A 17,721-nucleotide genomic window follows, 5' to 3' on the forward strand; every position below is an offset into this window, starting at 1 on the left:
TTTATTTTATTAAGTGTATTCTCACTAGAAAAAAAAAGAAAGGAAGAGGAACACCATCATCAGTTCAGGCCAGAGTAAGATATTTTGGTAGTCATGTACTGTTGTGTGCTGCAATTCTTCTATTGTTAAATTTAGGCTACAATCCTTGTTAAACACATTTTATCAATACCTGGAATCTGATACATAATACTGTACAGCCTTGCCTACTGTAGAAACTTGGTCTGAATAGAACTGCATATCAGTTTATTTGTTGTTTATAATTATTAGTTTTGTGAGATATTCTTCTGTACTAATTAAATCAACTCAAAGGTAAAACAACTCTTGACACCATCATATAATAATAATTATTAGATAATAAGTATGAGATATGAATGAGAACAAAGGAAAACACACACTTGACAGTTAATTCACGAGTGCAACAAAGGAGTTACCCCTGAGAACCGTCTAATCTTCCTCAAATCCTCTGAGTTGCAGAGCCTTTCAGGATGACAGTCCTCTTATTGCCTCAACGACAAATGAGTTGTCCACCAGGGGTTTTGATCAGGATCACAATGACGTCAGTCATACGCAAAGCCTCTCTCGTTAACCTGATCTTTATTGAGAACGGTGTATGGGAGATTCCTCTACGACATCTGTTTTCCATCTCTATTATTAACCTAAAGGGCCCAGATTGAGCCTCAGACACAATCTGTTAGAGGAATTGAGCACTGACCTTGCCTTAGCCAAAAGCTTTACCAAAAATAGCAGCCTATATCATTACCTGGATGAAATGCTAATAGTGGTTTCCATTAATATGATTATGCACTGTCGTCTGTATCCCTTGGATACACTGGAATGATCAACGCACATGATGAATGATGGGTTGTTGTTGTTTTTTTTAGGCTTTCATAGAGATGCAGACACATGATAGAGCATGACATGTCATCCAATTATGTATTTCATATTACAGAAATGGTAGACAGTCCAAAACAAGCATTGTTACTCATACATATTCAAGTGTATGCGATGGGAATAGGCTTTAAAATGTATATTTGGACAGGAAATGTAGCATCAGCTGGGTTTTTTTGGTTCAGATTTAAAACCCTGATATATTGATATATTTCTACTCAGACCTAGATAGATCAAAGCCTATAAAAACAGTCCGACCAGAAGGTTAAAGGTTCAGTAGGCTCAGAACAAACTGTAGGTTGTACAAAATGTCGTCTGGCCATATTTAAAGGCAAAAGTGTGTATAGCAGTAGTTTTGTAGTGTTGATGCTTTGAGTCGTAATTGTAAAAATAGCGATGAGGGTGCAGACTTTTGGACAGTCTCTCCTCAAAGGCATTCATGGTTTGTTCAACATCTTTTCAAAAGTGACAGAAGTAGTTGTGGGCAGAGGGAAGCTGAAGAGAAAAGTTCAAATCTTGTACCCTGGCAAATCGCTGTGTAAGGTGAGCATTAGTTTGGGACTAGATGTTTCGGAAAGCTACGTAAATAGTTTCAAATGCTGGTAGATGATTGAGCACTTGTTGTGAAACATACTGCACTGAAGGCTTAACTAGTGACACCAGCTGAACGAATGTTTCTATCTGTCTACTTTTTAAAGTTTTGGCTCTTTTTGGCCAAAACTTCTGTTTTGAGAGTTTTAGAGGTACTTTTCATTGTAATGGTTTTCCTGGTCTACCTCTGTGTAATCTGTTGTGACTGATAATTTGCAAAGTGTGACAAAACTTAAAGATTTTTCCAGGATGCTAAAATGTACAAGATCAGTTTTATGAGTTCTCTTCAAGTGTTTGAATACTGTTTTAATGAATAATAGTTTTATTTAAGACCCATCACCCATCTATCATACATCAGTACAGTGAGAGTGCTTCTGCTCAGGCTTGGGGTTTCTTCTACCTTGTTCTTTTTCCATCTGCTTGCTTGATAATTCCTTTAGTATGTAGTAGTTAAGTATGCTAAATTTGAGTACTACCAATAGAGGAATTACAGTTTTAAAGTGTATACAAAGTCACATGACTCATAGTTGTGACTTTGTTCAGTTAAACCCACAAGTTTTACTAACTTTTGCAGATCATTGAATGACCATTTATTATGCTCATCATGTTGCTATACATTTCTAATGCAGGAAAGTGAAGTTTGTAGAGATCAGACCTCTAAGCTGTTGTGGATGCGGAGTCAGCTGTGCATTAATGAACTGTTCCAGGTTGTCCTGCCCAAGTGTGGGTCTATGTGTCGATTTAGCTCATGTCTCAAATGGGAATAGCACCATATACAGTAGGCGTACCTACTTCAAGAATATGCTTAAAGGAGCACGCCATAATTTTAGGAAATTCATTTCACTGTGACAGTAAAGACAGACCGCTCACTTAGACATCTATTTTGTTATTCATTACACTGCCCATCACATCTGTTTTCAGATTCATATTTTGGGTATATACTGATGTGATCATATTATATTATTCAGATATCAGTATATATTGTATAGATTATATAGGTGTTTATATTTAGAACACTCAATTCAGACATCCATGGGCATTAATGCACCTTATTGTCATAGCAATACTATATGTATCCTGTATATATCTGTCTAAATATACTTGTTTTGTTGTCACATCCAGTTACAATGCCTGTAAAACCCCACCAACCCCTTTGAACTTAAGTAATGATTTAAGTAGTGATTAGTAGTGATTATAACATATTTTAAAATTTTAAAATGGCATAAGTCTTTATTTGTAGAAAAACATGAAGTACTGGTGAAGTATTCAAACTGTTTTGCCCATTTATTTTCAATGTCCACACATTATTTTGAAGACAGAGGTTGTGTTGTGTGATCATTGATGTTAATATATCTGAGGAGCATGACATGTAGAATTCCCAAGAGTTAAGATCTTTGGCCTTAATGATTTAATTATGAATGTGTCAATGCAGAGAGCGTGTAAATAACTGGACTTCACCTATTTAAAGGCAAAACAAATGTAATTCTATTTCCTAATAAATATAAATAATAAATTGAGTAAAGACTCAGTTATTGCACATCTTGATTGTAGGGATATAAAGCTGGAAATGTTGGTGTTTTAATGGCTTCAGTGACCACAGTACTAACTAAATCATCTTTTTTTATCATCTAAAGATAGCATCAACAGGTTACAGGTTTCATGTCCATACAGTAGTTAAGGTTTAAAGTCCAACTTAAATTAAATAGTCTTTTTTGGTCTACTACAACATAAAGATCTGCTCTCTAAATCACTTCCTATCCTGTATTCACCTTTGAGAGAAAAATCAGGGACCACAATTTTAGATTATTTCTATTTTAGATATTTGATTTTATGATTGTGTCCCCTAGTTTTACATAATTTTGAATAAACACTGTTCCGCCCTCTCATTATATAAGCTGGAAATGTTATTTCTCCAGCTTACACTGAGCCTGACAGCATCCTGCTACACAAAACAAGAGCCACAGACTCTCAACAACAACCCACATTAGCTCTCCTGCCAAAGTCTCCTTCTTATCTAACTTACCATCATGAACACACGTCTTGTCCTGCACCAGGGCTTATTGAAGGAGTGACCAAACAAACGTTCACCATAGAAAAGTTCACCGCTAATATCAGTTAGCAGGTTAGAAACACATTAGACTATAGACATACCTGAAAATGTCTTTAAAATCCCTGTTTGTGACACATTGCCTGTCCATTACCTGTAAATACAGCAGTTTGTTTACTTTCTCTATTCTGCAGATATAATATAGCACTAGTAGATTGCTCGCTAATGTCTATCAGACAGTCTCCAACATGCGCCCCCAGCCGCCTGAATTGAAAAGGAAAATTAATTATATTTCTCCAGGCCTTTTTTCTTCATTCTAATAATACAAAACTATAACAGATACATCTATATACGATTTTAAAGTGTGATTAAATTTGATTTCAGCTGGACTTCTTACTCCTGCCTTGGAATTTGGGGGAACCATGAAAACTTTCATGTACATTCTTCCTCTTATTCTTAAAACTTTACATTATCTTTATAGATACAATGCAACCAGTAAGAATCAGCGGAGTTGCCTTTAAACCTAAATCTTTAGCTACTTTTAAATAAATAAAAAATAAAAAATGACTATGATTTAGGTTTGAGGCTCTGTAACTGCACTAAAACTGTAGTGTTATTTTTTTTTTTGTCTATTACTTTTGTCCATAGACTAAATGTAAAGTATGGTTCCAGCTCAGTTAAATGTGGACGTTGAATCTAAATCTGGAGTTTAATCTATTAAACTTTGATGCTAACCAATGTCAGACCAGTATGAGAGACAGGACGAGATTGACTTCTTGTGTAGTGAATATTGACTGTCTCTTGTTTTGTTTGAAACTGGAAGGAAAAAAGAATACAAGCAGCGGTACTGGCAGGATGCTGCCTGGCTGGTAGTGAGTGCAAGCACAGTGACAGAAGGTAAAGATAATAAAGTGTTAAAAAATCAAGGATAATTTTCAGCTTGTGAAATGCTTTTGTTAGCCTGTTAGCTCCAGCAGCTTATGCTCGTGCACCTGCACAGTACAGGATGTTCAGTCCTTTCTGCCTTTCGCCACAGCATGTGAGTGAAGTTTGCCGTGCCAAATCTGCTCTGACTGCAGCTTTAGGACAGCAGTGTGGTTTTTGGTTTGGTGGTTATTTTACATTTAATGTCAGGAACTGAAATAAAATTGGGGCAACTGGACATATCGTTATCTCCTGCAACACAAAACAAACCCTCCAAATTTAATGTATTTTCAAAAATACACTTCAACTAAATAAACTCCAAATTTGAGCTACTCTCTCTCCTTTCCCTTATACTTTAACTGTCATATTGCTTTGCATGATAAAGGGTAGGTTTACAATGTTCAAGTCTGTCTTAAAACAGTCGGTTGCCCATATGAACACTGTAAGAGGTTTTCCTTGCTGTAATCATTCCTCCTGTTCATACTGGCTATTAAAAGATCCCCTTCAAATGTGCTTTCAGTGTAAGTGATGCGGGCCAAAATCCGCAGTGTATCCACATAGTACAGTCATTTTGTGCAAAAGTGCATCTAAAGGTTTATCTGAAGCTTATGTGAGGCTTCAGCAGTCTTGAGTTAGTCATATTAAGTGGATATATGCCACATTTGCAGTCTTTTAGCATCAAATTCCCTTTTTGTGTCTTTACTTGGACAGTTATTCACTAACAATAAGAGGGACTTTGGCACTAAAAAGGGCGTAATGTTGAAAGATATCTACTTGATTTGACTCATTTGGATGACTGAAGCCTCATATTAGCTTCAGATAAACTTTTAAATACATTTCTATGTCTATTTTTGGTCTGAAAGTAGACAATTTGGAGTCACTTGTACTGTGGTAAATAAGAGTGCCGCTTTTGGCCATAGTGTTAATGTTGGCAAATTGAGTTAGGCAGCTTGATAAATGTTAAATGCCTGGCTTTAGCAGGCAGAAGTTTGACATTTGGGTGACGCTTAAAAATAATTTGGGTAACTTTTTGAGAAATATAGAGGTTCTGATTGCTTCTGTCTTTTCCCTGTCTGTCTCACACTCACCCTATGATGTTGAATTTATTCCGTGAGCTTAACAGAAACACATTTTTTTATCTGTACACTTAAAAACGATAGAAACATGAAGCTAACAGTGGTCTCCTGTAGCTGAGTCCACTTCTTATTACTGCCATCTAAATAACTATCTAACCATCCACCCAACTAGCGTCCTTCTAATAAGGAAGTCACTTTATATAGTAGCCATCCGCACCGCGTCACTTCTCCACGTCATAATTACAACAGCCACTAGATGGCGTCTGTCACACAAGCGAAACTATAGATCGTTTTTGGTGACCGAAATAATGATCTATAGGGTGTTTTTTCTTGGGAGGACAGGCTCTAATTAAATGTGTAGCTTGAGACAGCACATTTAGCCAGGGTAAATGTGTCTCTCTCTGTAGGTGTATGCTGAGCAGTCACCTTATCAGGCAGAACGTTAGCAGCCGTGGGCAGCTGCTCTTGGGTTTTCTGCATTCAGAGGTGACTTGCTAGTCCCTCCCCCACTGGTTTCTACTTTTGTAAGCACTGATGTAGGCCAGCACTGTCTAATTTCTAGCAGTCATTTTGTAGGTGTATGTTTGAAATGGGGCCATCCACATGCATCATCATTTAATTTTTCAAGCATTACGTCACCCACTGTGGACCTGGACCTTATTTTACCATCGTTTTCAATCAGACCTATTGTTCCAACTCAAAATTAACTATGAAGATATTGACTGTATGCCCTGTTTGTCATGGTGTGGGGCTTAAGTACACTCTTACGGAGCTAAAACTAAACACCTCACATGAATTGCTCACTTCAATGAGACACGAGTCAAAAGAACTGAAAGTTTCCAGTCACAGTGAAATGTAGACTACAGACATTACACACTCCACAACAATATGTTAAAAGACTTGGGTAGCAATAGTGGTCATATATTTTATTGCATATATTTCATTGATTTATATACAAACGCTCAAGCTTATGACAAATCAGTGTTTAATACACTTTAACTAAAGGCTCTCTTGTGTGTGATGAAAGGTTTACGCCGTCAGAGGTCGTCAGCTGTTTGACACAGGTTGATTTTTACTGAAAGCGAGACATAATGAATAATGACTACAAGGAAATGTTGTTAATCCCAGCACTGATCATAACTATTCTGTCGCTACAGAGATAGAGAGATGAAACAGCATTAAAGCATATGGATTCCAAAATCACAGACTAAACAGAAATATATGTTTCTGTAATTGAAAGAAAAAAGAAAAACAGCTGTAGTAAGCAAACAGTGTTTACTTTTTTCTAAGAAGCACATGTTCACCAAGAATTACGAATTAAATTGACGAAAAATAAATAATGATGTATCAGAGAGTGCACTGTGATGAGAAGTATAAAAATGTGAGTAATTATTGTTTGCTAGGTTATAAAAGAACATTTTTATGCAAAAATACATTTTTTTTAACCTAAAGTACAAGAAATGGGACATCATTTTGTAAAAAATATTGTATAAGCTACTAGTAAGTGATCATCAATAAAACTGTGTGAAAACCTGTCAGTTAATTAAAAGGAAAAACACATATTGCATGAAAACGTTGTGCCTTATACATGTAGCTGTTAATAATTACTGACACATTCAAATAATCACACTGTAGTGATAGTTTGATAAAAGCCTGTGTTCTTATGGATTCATTCAACAACGGATTCATTCACTCATAATTTGTTTCCTGCTGTCATCTTTTTCCATTTCATTTCTTTGGTCCATCATGAAATGTCTTTTGTAGTCCGCCCTCTTTCACTGCTGCTCACCAGGAAACATCTTTGACCTGCACAAGCACACGTTAATGCATGAATTTAAATTGAAGCAAAATGTGAACACAGCATCATATTTGAAAGGTTGAGTAACTCAAAAGGTCATATTAGGGTTATGGTTACATTGAGGATGTAATACTGTGATAATCAGGTTAATTATTAGTGTGCATGTGAATGATCCTCTGGGCTTATAAAACCTGAGGGAAATAGTTTTACTAAATACAAAACGTATCAAATAGAAAATAATTATTTATTAACTTCTTTAAACGAAGAGGATTTAAATGTGTTGAAAACACAATTGTTCATTTTGATTATGTCAGAAATGACATTACAAGAAGAATTGATTATGACTACATAAATAATAACGATCCTTTCCAGATACAATACAAATATAAATAATACAAGTCTGGTCAAGTTTGAGTCAAGACCTGGTTCAAAGGTAGTCATGACAGGAGCAAAAAAGTTACATTCAAGAGAAAAATAGAGACGATAGTGTTCATGTCTTTTAATGCTCGAGGAGTTCTTTATAACAATGTTAACAATAATAAAGTTTATTTATATAGCAGTCATCTAGTGTGTTAGAACATAGAATAATTATTGAATTAAAATATTGATATTAAAGCTTATATAATATACATTTTATAATATAATTATCTTAAAATATTTTGCCCCCGTCATGTATGTTAACAGGGTGGACAAAATATTAGGAACAATTTTCAGTATAATGCACAACCACCATCCAATACAACCTCAATTAGTAAACATAAAGTAGAATATATGGCAGAGCTGTTGTATTGGATTGCATTAGCTTGCATGGGTGTTCCTATAAAAAGTGCTCGGTGAGTGTACATACATACACACCTACACATACACAAATACACACTTGAAAGATAAAATGCCAGAATCAATGAAGTTATAAAAAACCTTTGATAATGTTTTTTTGTAAGATAAGATAAGATAAGAAGTACTTTATTAATCCGGTGGAGGGGAAATTGAATGTCACCTACTCACAAAAACAGCCAACATACAGCAAGAAAACATACAGACTCAGGCAGTACAAGTTAAGTGCAAAGTGATTTGTGATTTCAAAGAGGATGTGTTTGAGTCAATTTTTAGGATCAAATAAAGATGAGGTCATTCAACAAGTACTCTTGTAACATCTTGTAACATCTTTTTTGATGTTCAAAAACTTCGTCTTGCTCATGAATTCTTAAGCAGAGTTGATGCTTATGGTCACATGGGTCACATCTGGGGTCCTTAAACTATTAGACTGTCCAAATAATAAACAATTTAACCCGTAAAGCCACTGATCCTAGAAACCTAGTGGTTGTAATATATTTGTGGCTTTAAGCAATCCTTTCAGGAGCTACAAGAATAGCCCCAAATCATGTAGTGCAAGAGTGTGTCCTACCAGTTTAACAGCTGATATTGCTATTGATGTTTACCTTCATGTGGGTCAGTCTGACAACTTTCCCAGTATAACCACAGCTTTCAGCCAATAACCACTGAAATGTTCCACTGGAGTGAACAAGCGTTAAGTGATCTTACGCAGTGGCATTGTGACAAAGTGGGCGAAACGGACCATTTTTCCCCGTTTTCACCATCAACACCAGCTTTCTTAATCATTTAATTATGCTTGTTTATTGTTTGTTGAACCATTAGTTTATCAGTTATCATTTGCAGACACATACTATTCTGGGTTTGTTTGTGTTTTGCATTATATTTTGTTAAAATTCACATTCCAGCAAGCTTTTGGTTAAAATAAAACACAGACATGTATTAATTTTAGTAATTGTTTATTGGTTTAGTTCTGAGTTTCATAAGTTAAGCATTGTCTATCTTTCTTTGTTACTCACTATACCCACCACATGCTCAACAATCAAAAAGAAGCGCCAAAGTACTTCCTGTATTTATACACTGGTGACATCATCAGTGATGTCAGTGGGTTGCATTAAGTATGGAGGGGATTTATTTTATTTAGTTAAATTTTTGGATTAGTGTTGACATGATTTATTCTTGTTTTAGGTTTACGAGGATTATTCTATGAATTATATGTGGTAATTAGCGTTGACTGATACAAGTAGCATTGTTAAGTGCCAGTTGGTAAAAGGGAGAGGACACCCCTACAATAGAAATGGGTCGGCCTAATAGAGTGGAGGGTCTATTTAATGGGCGAAAGGAGATTTAGTGCAGGATTCAGAGGATGATGGTGTAGTTGTGTTCATGTGATCATGTCTTAGTTTGTGTATCTTGAGTTAGCCCGGTTAACTTTTGATTGCTTGTATTCTTTTTGTTTTTTGGACACACTTTTTTTTTTTTTTTATCAGTTTTTTACTCATTCAAACAAGAGTCTGAGTCTGCCTCCCACCACCTTCCTAGCTACTCAGGTCAGGCTACATCCTCACAGGAGTTTAAGAGAGGTAACATTTATTTATCCAGGCTATCAAGGGATTTGAGTGACAGCTCCGACTGTGAGACTATCGCTGCTCACTACTGTCTATCAGGACATTAACTGTACCGTATGTTATTAGCATGGTGGATATCTTTCCTTTATCTTCAAGTCTTACCTCAACCCACTTTGACCTTTGGGGCTTTTTGAGTTACTGACAGAAGACAAAAAAAGAAAAAGAAGATATTATATTATACTAATAAGATACTATATATTCTTTTGTTGATTTATGTGAGTTGCAATTTGTTTTCTGTGGAGAACAGCATTAAAGTTAAAACAATATTTTTCATCGATAGGACTCAGTACCTACCTTTGTGCATCATCTTTACCATTACAGGGTTTGTGTTTATGGTCAGTCTTGCCTGTGATAAAAAAAAAAAGTACAGGTACAGTCAACAAAGAGACATTTGTTGATTTGAGTGAAGACTTACACTAACACATTTCATGCTGTAGTGCTTAGATAGTTATGTGTTTGCAAATTCTTAGGGCAAAAAACCCCCTGATTGTTCTATTTATTATCACTTCATTTACCAATTACTTTATTAATCATTTGGTCCATAAAACTCTGAGAAATGTCCATCACAATATCTCTATAATAATATATAAGTTCTAGCTAATGTCTTTAAATAGTTTATTTTGTTGAAACAACTGCCTGAAATACAAATATTAATTTACAGTAATATAAAACAGGGAAAACTTGAACATTTTTAAAAAATGAAATCAGTACATTTTTGCAATTTTTCTATAATAGTTACTTAACTCATTTACAAAAGTTACATCAGAGTGTCAGTGTTGTCAATAAACCTAAATATAAATAAAAAAAAGGGAAAATATAAAAATAGAAAAGGTTTAGTGAGTATTAAAGAACACATTATGTAACCCTAACCCTATTTCTTTTGGAGCTCTCCCTCACTGTGTTTGTCCCTCTCCTTCCCAGGGGAAGCTCGTAAAGTACTTCAGCCGCCAGCTGTCCTGTAAGTGCAAAGTGGCCTTAGAGGAGCGAAGTGCCGAGCTGGAGGACTTCCCTCGCCTCGGCCACTGGTTCCGCATCGTCAACTTGAGAAAAGAGGTCACACAGGTAAAACATAAATGCTGCCCAGACCCAGTTTGTTTTCTTTTTTTTGTAAATCCCGACTAATCATAACAGGTGGCTTTTAAATGTTTGTTTAAATGACACATCTGGTATCTGATATATATATTTTTAACAACAAATTAACAGAATACGACCAGGCTAAACATCAGTCAGGGTTGAGCACTCACACTTTGACATTTTATGGTATGAAGTGATTACTGCCTGGCATATGAGCGTGATGTTTCTGAGGTTTGTGTTTAATTTCAGTTCAGTTTCTTCCTCTAATTAAACCCAGAGGTTCAGTGTATCACTGGACTTTTGTGTCTCTTTCATTTTTGTTTTCTCCTTTTCAAGCAGCAGTTACCATAGCCATGGATGTTTAGGGCGTTGTTAGTGTATTAAGCTGCTGCTCTAATGGCCATTAAATGCTGGATTAACAAAAAACTCCATTCAAATAATTTTTTTCCACGAGAAGTTTATCATTTAAAAGTTGATTTTACTTCCTTTAATTTGTGTCTTTGTGTCAAGTTAACAATGCTAGTATAAAAAATATTTAGTATATTTATATAGTATATAGCATATCTTTGGGCATGTTTACTTCATTTTCATGTGTCTCCTTCCATTAATCAAAGACTTTCTGTCTCAAGTGACAAATATTGTGGCTTTAGAGCTTTAAAACCCCTTTTTTGGAGACCTATGGGCTTATGATATGGGACACAAACACTGTGTATGAGTTTTTATACAGTCTATAATCTCTCACTGAATAAGTTTTGTTGTCATGTGTAGCTGAAATATTTTTCGGTGCATCTTTAACTGAAAACCAAGCGTTTTCATTTATTAGTAGGCAGTCTTAATGATGTGTGTTTATCTGTATTTGCACGTCATTGTGTGTGTTCTGCAGGAGATGAGCCCAGGCGAGATGACTCTGGAGGGCCTGCTGGAGATGAGTGAGGATCAGGTGTGTGAGCTGCTGCAGAAGTTTGGTGCCAATGAAGAGGAGTGTGCCAGACTAAACGCCTCCCTCTCCTGCCTCAGAAAGGCCCACCAGCTCGGTAAGTGTTTCAGCAAAACACACAGAGATGAGGACACAGAAACACCTGTGTACACCCATAAAATGTCCTTAGATGAAAATACTTGTGTCCTATTGAGTAATCACCATTTAGTGCCTGTGTGTAAATTGCATTTCTCCAACCGTTTGAAACTCAGTTAGAAATTAGCTTGAAATGATCTGCTGATCAAGCTAACAGAGACATATTTTTATTAAAGTAATTTATGAATATGAACCTACTAATAAAGTGTGTAAGATGTTGTGTTTTTGAGGGATTTCTTGATAGCAAAGAGCTCATTTTTCCCAGGTGATTTACTATAAGTGGGGGATAACCCAGTGGGGTGACATTTTTGACAAAAACAAAATAAAACCTCATATTTATTGTTGGTGATGATGTTGCTCAGTGAAAGATGTTTTTCATACTGTGTGAAAATTAATTGCAGCATTTAATGTGATGCAATATGTAAAGGAGAGAGGGATTAAACTAGATGAGTTTCCTTGGTTGCCATTGGTGTCATAATGACACCAATGGCAACCTAATGATAATTTCTTCTGGTGTATTTAAGGATGCTTTTGACACTTGAGAATAACCAGCTGAACTGCAACTTCTTTAATGTTTAAAATAATCAATTTCACATTAAAAAAGTTTTTTATTTAGAAGAACACTTGTCCTCCGTATTTGATTTCCACACATCTTTCCTTACTAATTTTTTTACATTAGGTAAATGCTTGAGCAATGTTGAAAGTCCCAAGTACACATGCTTTCAATTGTTTTGTGTATTACATGCAGTCATGTTATTTAGAGAAGCAAGCTGTCAAACTGTGATATAAAACCAAAAAATGCATCAAAATCAATATCTGCTTAGAAAAAATGAAATCAAAGTAAAAACCAACAGTACTGCTTGAAAAATGGTTTGAAGTTAAAATATTTACAATTTATAGTTACTGAGCCAAAGCCAGTAACTTTATAACACCTGATACATGAATGCAAAAAAGTAGATTTGTTGTGAGGGATTTTAAGATTTATATGATGAGATGAGATGCAGAGCAGAGAGTGGCAGGATTTGATTATTTCTGTTTGGGAACCTATCATTTATAATGAATAAATGAATAACTCTACCACTATTGGCTCACCCTAACATTGCAGAAAATTGAAATTGACAGGGATGAGAACCCAGATAAAACAACAAATTAAACCTCATTTGATTGATGATCAGAATATAATAAATATTAGATCAATATTAAATCAATAATATGTTAATATTGCGCAACATATGAGAAATACTGCTGTTTAATGGGGGTGTATAAAGAATTCCAAACACTGAATAGAGATTGTTCAGATTAACATGTTTGCAACAGAAATGGAAAAAGTAAGCTTTGTTTAATCCAAAGAATACCAACAGGAACTCATTCTAAAGCCTAATCAGGGTGTAAACTCTGACTATCCACATTGTGCCAGTATTACCTGCTATGTGCCTCAAAAATCACTGCAGTACATGCAGATATGATGAAACCGACTAACTTCTTCTTTGCTCAAACACCCACAACTAACATTACAACTGTCAACAAAATGACAAAAGACATCTGCAAACTATATTTACACGCAACCATTTTAGAGTGACTCCCTGTAGCACACTTCTACAACCTCATTCACAAACTCTGGGCGTTGTACCAACACACCAGAGACCAATACCACTGATTAGGCATTTCATTCAAAATTGTCAAACTCACAAAGACTGCGAGAGAGGGGGAAAAAAACAGTGGAACAGCACTACTACAACTCACCAAAATAAGATAAGACATAATGGGGAAACTATAAAGTATATAGCAAAACTAGAAAGAGCATAAGTAAAGAACAATAAATAATAAGTAAGTCAAACAAGCAATATGAACAATAAGAAATGAAAATTAAAAATAGTAACAGTATGTTGAGAGGATTATTGGTGCAATGATAATATACCTGATTGTGATATTGATATTGCATAGATTTTAAAGTGAAATAATATATTGCACAGTTGAACTGAAAGAAATATTACACCTGAAATACTGATATTGCACAATAATATACATTAAAAAAGTGCAGTTTAGTGCCATAAGAGGGAACAACTTTAACCAAACCAAATAAAATTACCAGTATAGCTCCAAAAACTGTTTCTAACTACCTTACTGTAGTCTGTGACATAAAAAGAGAATCTACACAGGCATTTCAAATATTAAAAGTAAATTTGTTTTAAAGAAAGTACTCAGAACAAACAGAAATAACAAATTGGTGGGGTGAGTCTGTAAGATCAGTAATGTAGAGGGTGGATGAGTGAGTGTGTTCTGTGTAGGTGTTGGAGGATTGAACAAAGGAAAAAAGAAATAAACAGTGCAGGAGTGTGAAGGGGAGAGAAGAGAGCGTCTGAACTGGCAGCTTCTCCGGCTTCATACTTGAAGCACGCTGGGCCCAGGTGTGTCTCATCCTGCTAAAAACAAAGCAGAGTCACAAGAATATAATACCTAATTTTAAACTAATACCTCTGTTAGATGTTATTTTATGTGATATGTAACGTCATATCTCTATTTATGTCTTTATATCTGGACATTTGAGGATTGTATTTTTTTTATGTTGGAGGGCAAAAATTCAAAGGATGTAACCAAAATGAAAAACTGAATTTATAATTTCAGTCAGAAAACATTAATTCCTTCAATTGAGGATTAAATTGAATTCAATAAATCATGCAAATTCTTATATTTCATGACATTTTTCATGATTTTCTGTAGTTACTGTTTTGTTAATTGCCCCCCCAAGAGGTCACGTATTGAAAAATAGTGCCCCCAGCACTATACTGGAATTTCTGTTCTATGAAGTCATGTGTCACTGTGATAATATAGAAAGAAAATCACGAATGGCTCATGTGAAACTGACTACACTTTTTGCTTTTTAGTATATTTTAAAATATGTTAACACATATTTATTGTTTTATTAACACATCAACAGATCATTGTCTTCATTTGGGTAAAGAGCAGAACCAGAACAGCTTTAATGTTAAATCATCCTTCAAGGTTGTTTTTATCTGATTAGCAACCTAAAATAACTTAATATTAACTATGTGTGTTAATGTGCAACATGTTGAGCTACAATGTTTTTTAAATTTTTTTTATTAGATTTAGTGTTTCTGTGGCTGTGGTGGATTATAAACTGGTAAATATGCACTGGGAAGCATGTTATAAAATATACTAACAAGCTTATTAAAGATAAAGGCTAAAATGCAATTATGTTGTAGATAATGCAATGATGAAACTCAATTAAGTTGTGCTAAAGCTATCAACTATTAACTTGTCTTTTTGTTGTTACTAGTTGTTTTTCTCAGTGTATAATGTTTTCATTCTATTTTTTTTCCTGAAGAATGAATTCATAGATGATCGCTTGGTCCTTTTTGTTACCTTTTTTTCTTTTCTTTCTTTTTTGCATACTGTTGTGACGTCATTAGTGCATTTCTTTTTTTCCCATGGTTGCACACCAGGGGGCATCACAGACCACACTTTGTTAGTCTCTGCGCTTACAGTTTTTGCAATGATACAAGCCAGCCACAAGGGGGCAGTAGAGCATCACTAAAACTGCGTTGTAAGGTTCAGTAACAACCTTTTGTAAGCCCGTTTGATAACATATCTGTTTCTCCTTTACTCCCACACGCACAAACACACACACACACACACACACACACACACACACACACACACACACACACACACACACACACACACACACACACACACACACACACACACACACACACACACACTGTGTTCTGTAACAGATGTCCTTTCAGATGGAAGATGCCACTGAAAAATTAAGCAAATTAACTTGATGAGTAGTTTTTCTTTAATGTGCCCTCAACAAAACTGCTTTATTAAAGGGTGTTTCATTAGAGGAGGTTTAACTTGGCAGTTCTTCAAAGCTTTTCTTTATATTTTTTTATTTTTTGTAATGTGATGAATCAAAATTTACAAGCCTTTATAGTTGAAAACAAAGTCTTAGAGCCTCTTTGTTAGGCTGCAGGTACTTAGCTTCTCTCTCAAAATGCTCACACCTCTCTGCTGGCCCCTCTGCTTGTTTGTCAGTTTGTTTGCTTGAGTTGCTGGCCTTCCTGTGTGCTTCTTGAACTTCCTTCCTATCTTTCTGTCTCATCAGTTTGATTGGGGATAGAGGCGGATGCTGTTCAGAAAGACAAGCAGGCAAGCAAGCAGGCAGGCGTCCCCAGATAGAGTCTGTCAGGCGGTCCCAGCCACCCATGCCTCAGTCCAGCTGGGTTCAGACCAGTCAGGCTTCAGGCGTCTCTAGAGACCAGCTCTCTTTTGCTGTCACTGTCTGAGACTTTGACTGTGTTCACACTGCAGCCAAAAAAAATCTGATTCTTGTTTCTTGGATTTGACGTATATATTTTTTCCTAGTCAATGAGTGCCAAATGTTCCAATCTGGACCTCATGACGTGACACTAACTAAATCTCACATCAGTAATGTGAGAAAATTGTTAAAACAAAGAGACCCAACAATGATGAAGTGAAAGAACTAATCACTCAAAAAACACTGCCTCCATTCAGTCTAAACACAAATGCAAATGTGTGGAAGTATCATAGCATAGATCATAAAGTAGATGTGACAACGTGTGAAAGAGCATGAAAGCACATGGCATTCAGTCCAAGAGTCTCAGACCAGCTCTGACCAGCCGTCTACAATTATAGCACATGAATGTAACCACAATAGGCTGGGATGGAGGAGATTTGTCCAGCAGATAACCGTTTACGTCTTGGAGACCCCCCACCCACCTCACTGCCCTCTCTCACTACCAGCCTGATATAGAGCTGCGGTACACATACTATAGATTTAGTTACAACAGTAGCTTCTTTATAAAATATAGCAGGTGTTCAATTTGCTGGAAATGTTTGTTTCTTTACTACTTTCCAGCTATTTAACAGGGCTGCATCATGCTTTTAACATATTTCTCCAAATTGACAATTAATTTCAAACAGTTATATGGACGGCTGAGTGTGAAAGTTCATTCTTGACCTCCTCTTACTAGCTTTTTCTGTGGCTTCTGCAGATTCTTCTGTGGATGGACTTTACTGAGTTGTCATGGAGATAGCTCAGCCCCTGTTTTCACTAACTCCTGGTCGATTTCAACCCCTTTCCTGTCTTTTTTTCTGGTATTGTTCTGGCCCAAAGAGTCAATGACGAGAAGTAAGAGACAGATTGAATCGTGCAGACACTTCAAGGATAGGTTCACTCTGTCAAATCAACAGTCAGGTGCCTTGTATGAACATTAAAACTGTCATTTATTGCTGTGATGATTTCTCCTGTTCACACTGGCCTCTCAAAATGTGCTTAAAATGTAAGGGATGGGAGAATAAATTCGCAGCCCTCGAATGGAGCAGAAATGTATTTAAAGATTGAGGATAATGTGAAGATTCAGCCATCTGAGTTAGTCAAATGAAGTGGATATCTGCCACACTAACAGTCATTTTAGTTATAAAAATCTCTCTTTGTGTCTTGATGGACAGTGTTTTCCTGTTTAGCTTCAGTGAAAGGATTTAACTTGGATGGCTGAAGACTCATGTTAGCTTCAATACACTTTTAAATACATTTTTGCACGCAAGGAGGACTGTGGATTTCGTCTCCCATCACTTACATTCAAAGTGCATTATGAAGGGCATTATGAACAGGAGGAATGATTACAGCAAGAAAAACGTGTCACTGTTCAGTTGGACACCTGACTTTTAGATCAGTATGGACAAAGGTGGAGAACCAGGAGCATCCTATTAGGACTTCCTGTCATGGCTGGGCTGATCACACA

At 35.9% G+C, this 17,721-nt stretch overlaps 1 protein-coding gene across 2 annotated transcripts in view; it reads left to right on the forward strand.

Moving 5' to 3' along the window:
* ksr2 (kinase suppressor of ras 2) overlaps positions 1 to 17,721 on the forward strand; it is a 97,240-nt gene that overhangs the window by 3,147 nt on the left and 76,372 nt on the right. The window contains exons 2-3 of one of the 2 annotated variants that reach the window (XM_062416986.1): positions 10,705 to 10,845; positions 11,741 to 11,895. In XM_062416986.1, coding sequence (XP_062272970.1) covers positions 10,705 to 10,845; positions 11,741 to 11,895 — 296 coding nt within the window. The remainder of the gene's footprint in view (positions 1 to 10,704; positions 10,846 to 11,740; positions 11,896 to 17,721) is intronic. The other variant, XM_062416985.1, reaches the window with a different exon arrangement.

This window comes from Scomber scombrus, chromosome 4, assembly GCF_963691925.1.
Source record: "Scomber scombrus chromosome 4, fScoSco1.1, whole genome shotgun sequence".
NCBI lineage: Eukaryota > Metazoa > Chordata > Actinopteri > Scombriformes > Scombridae > Scomber > Scomber scombrus.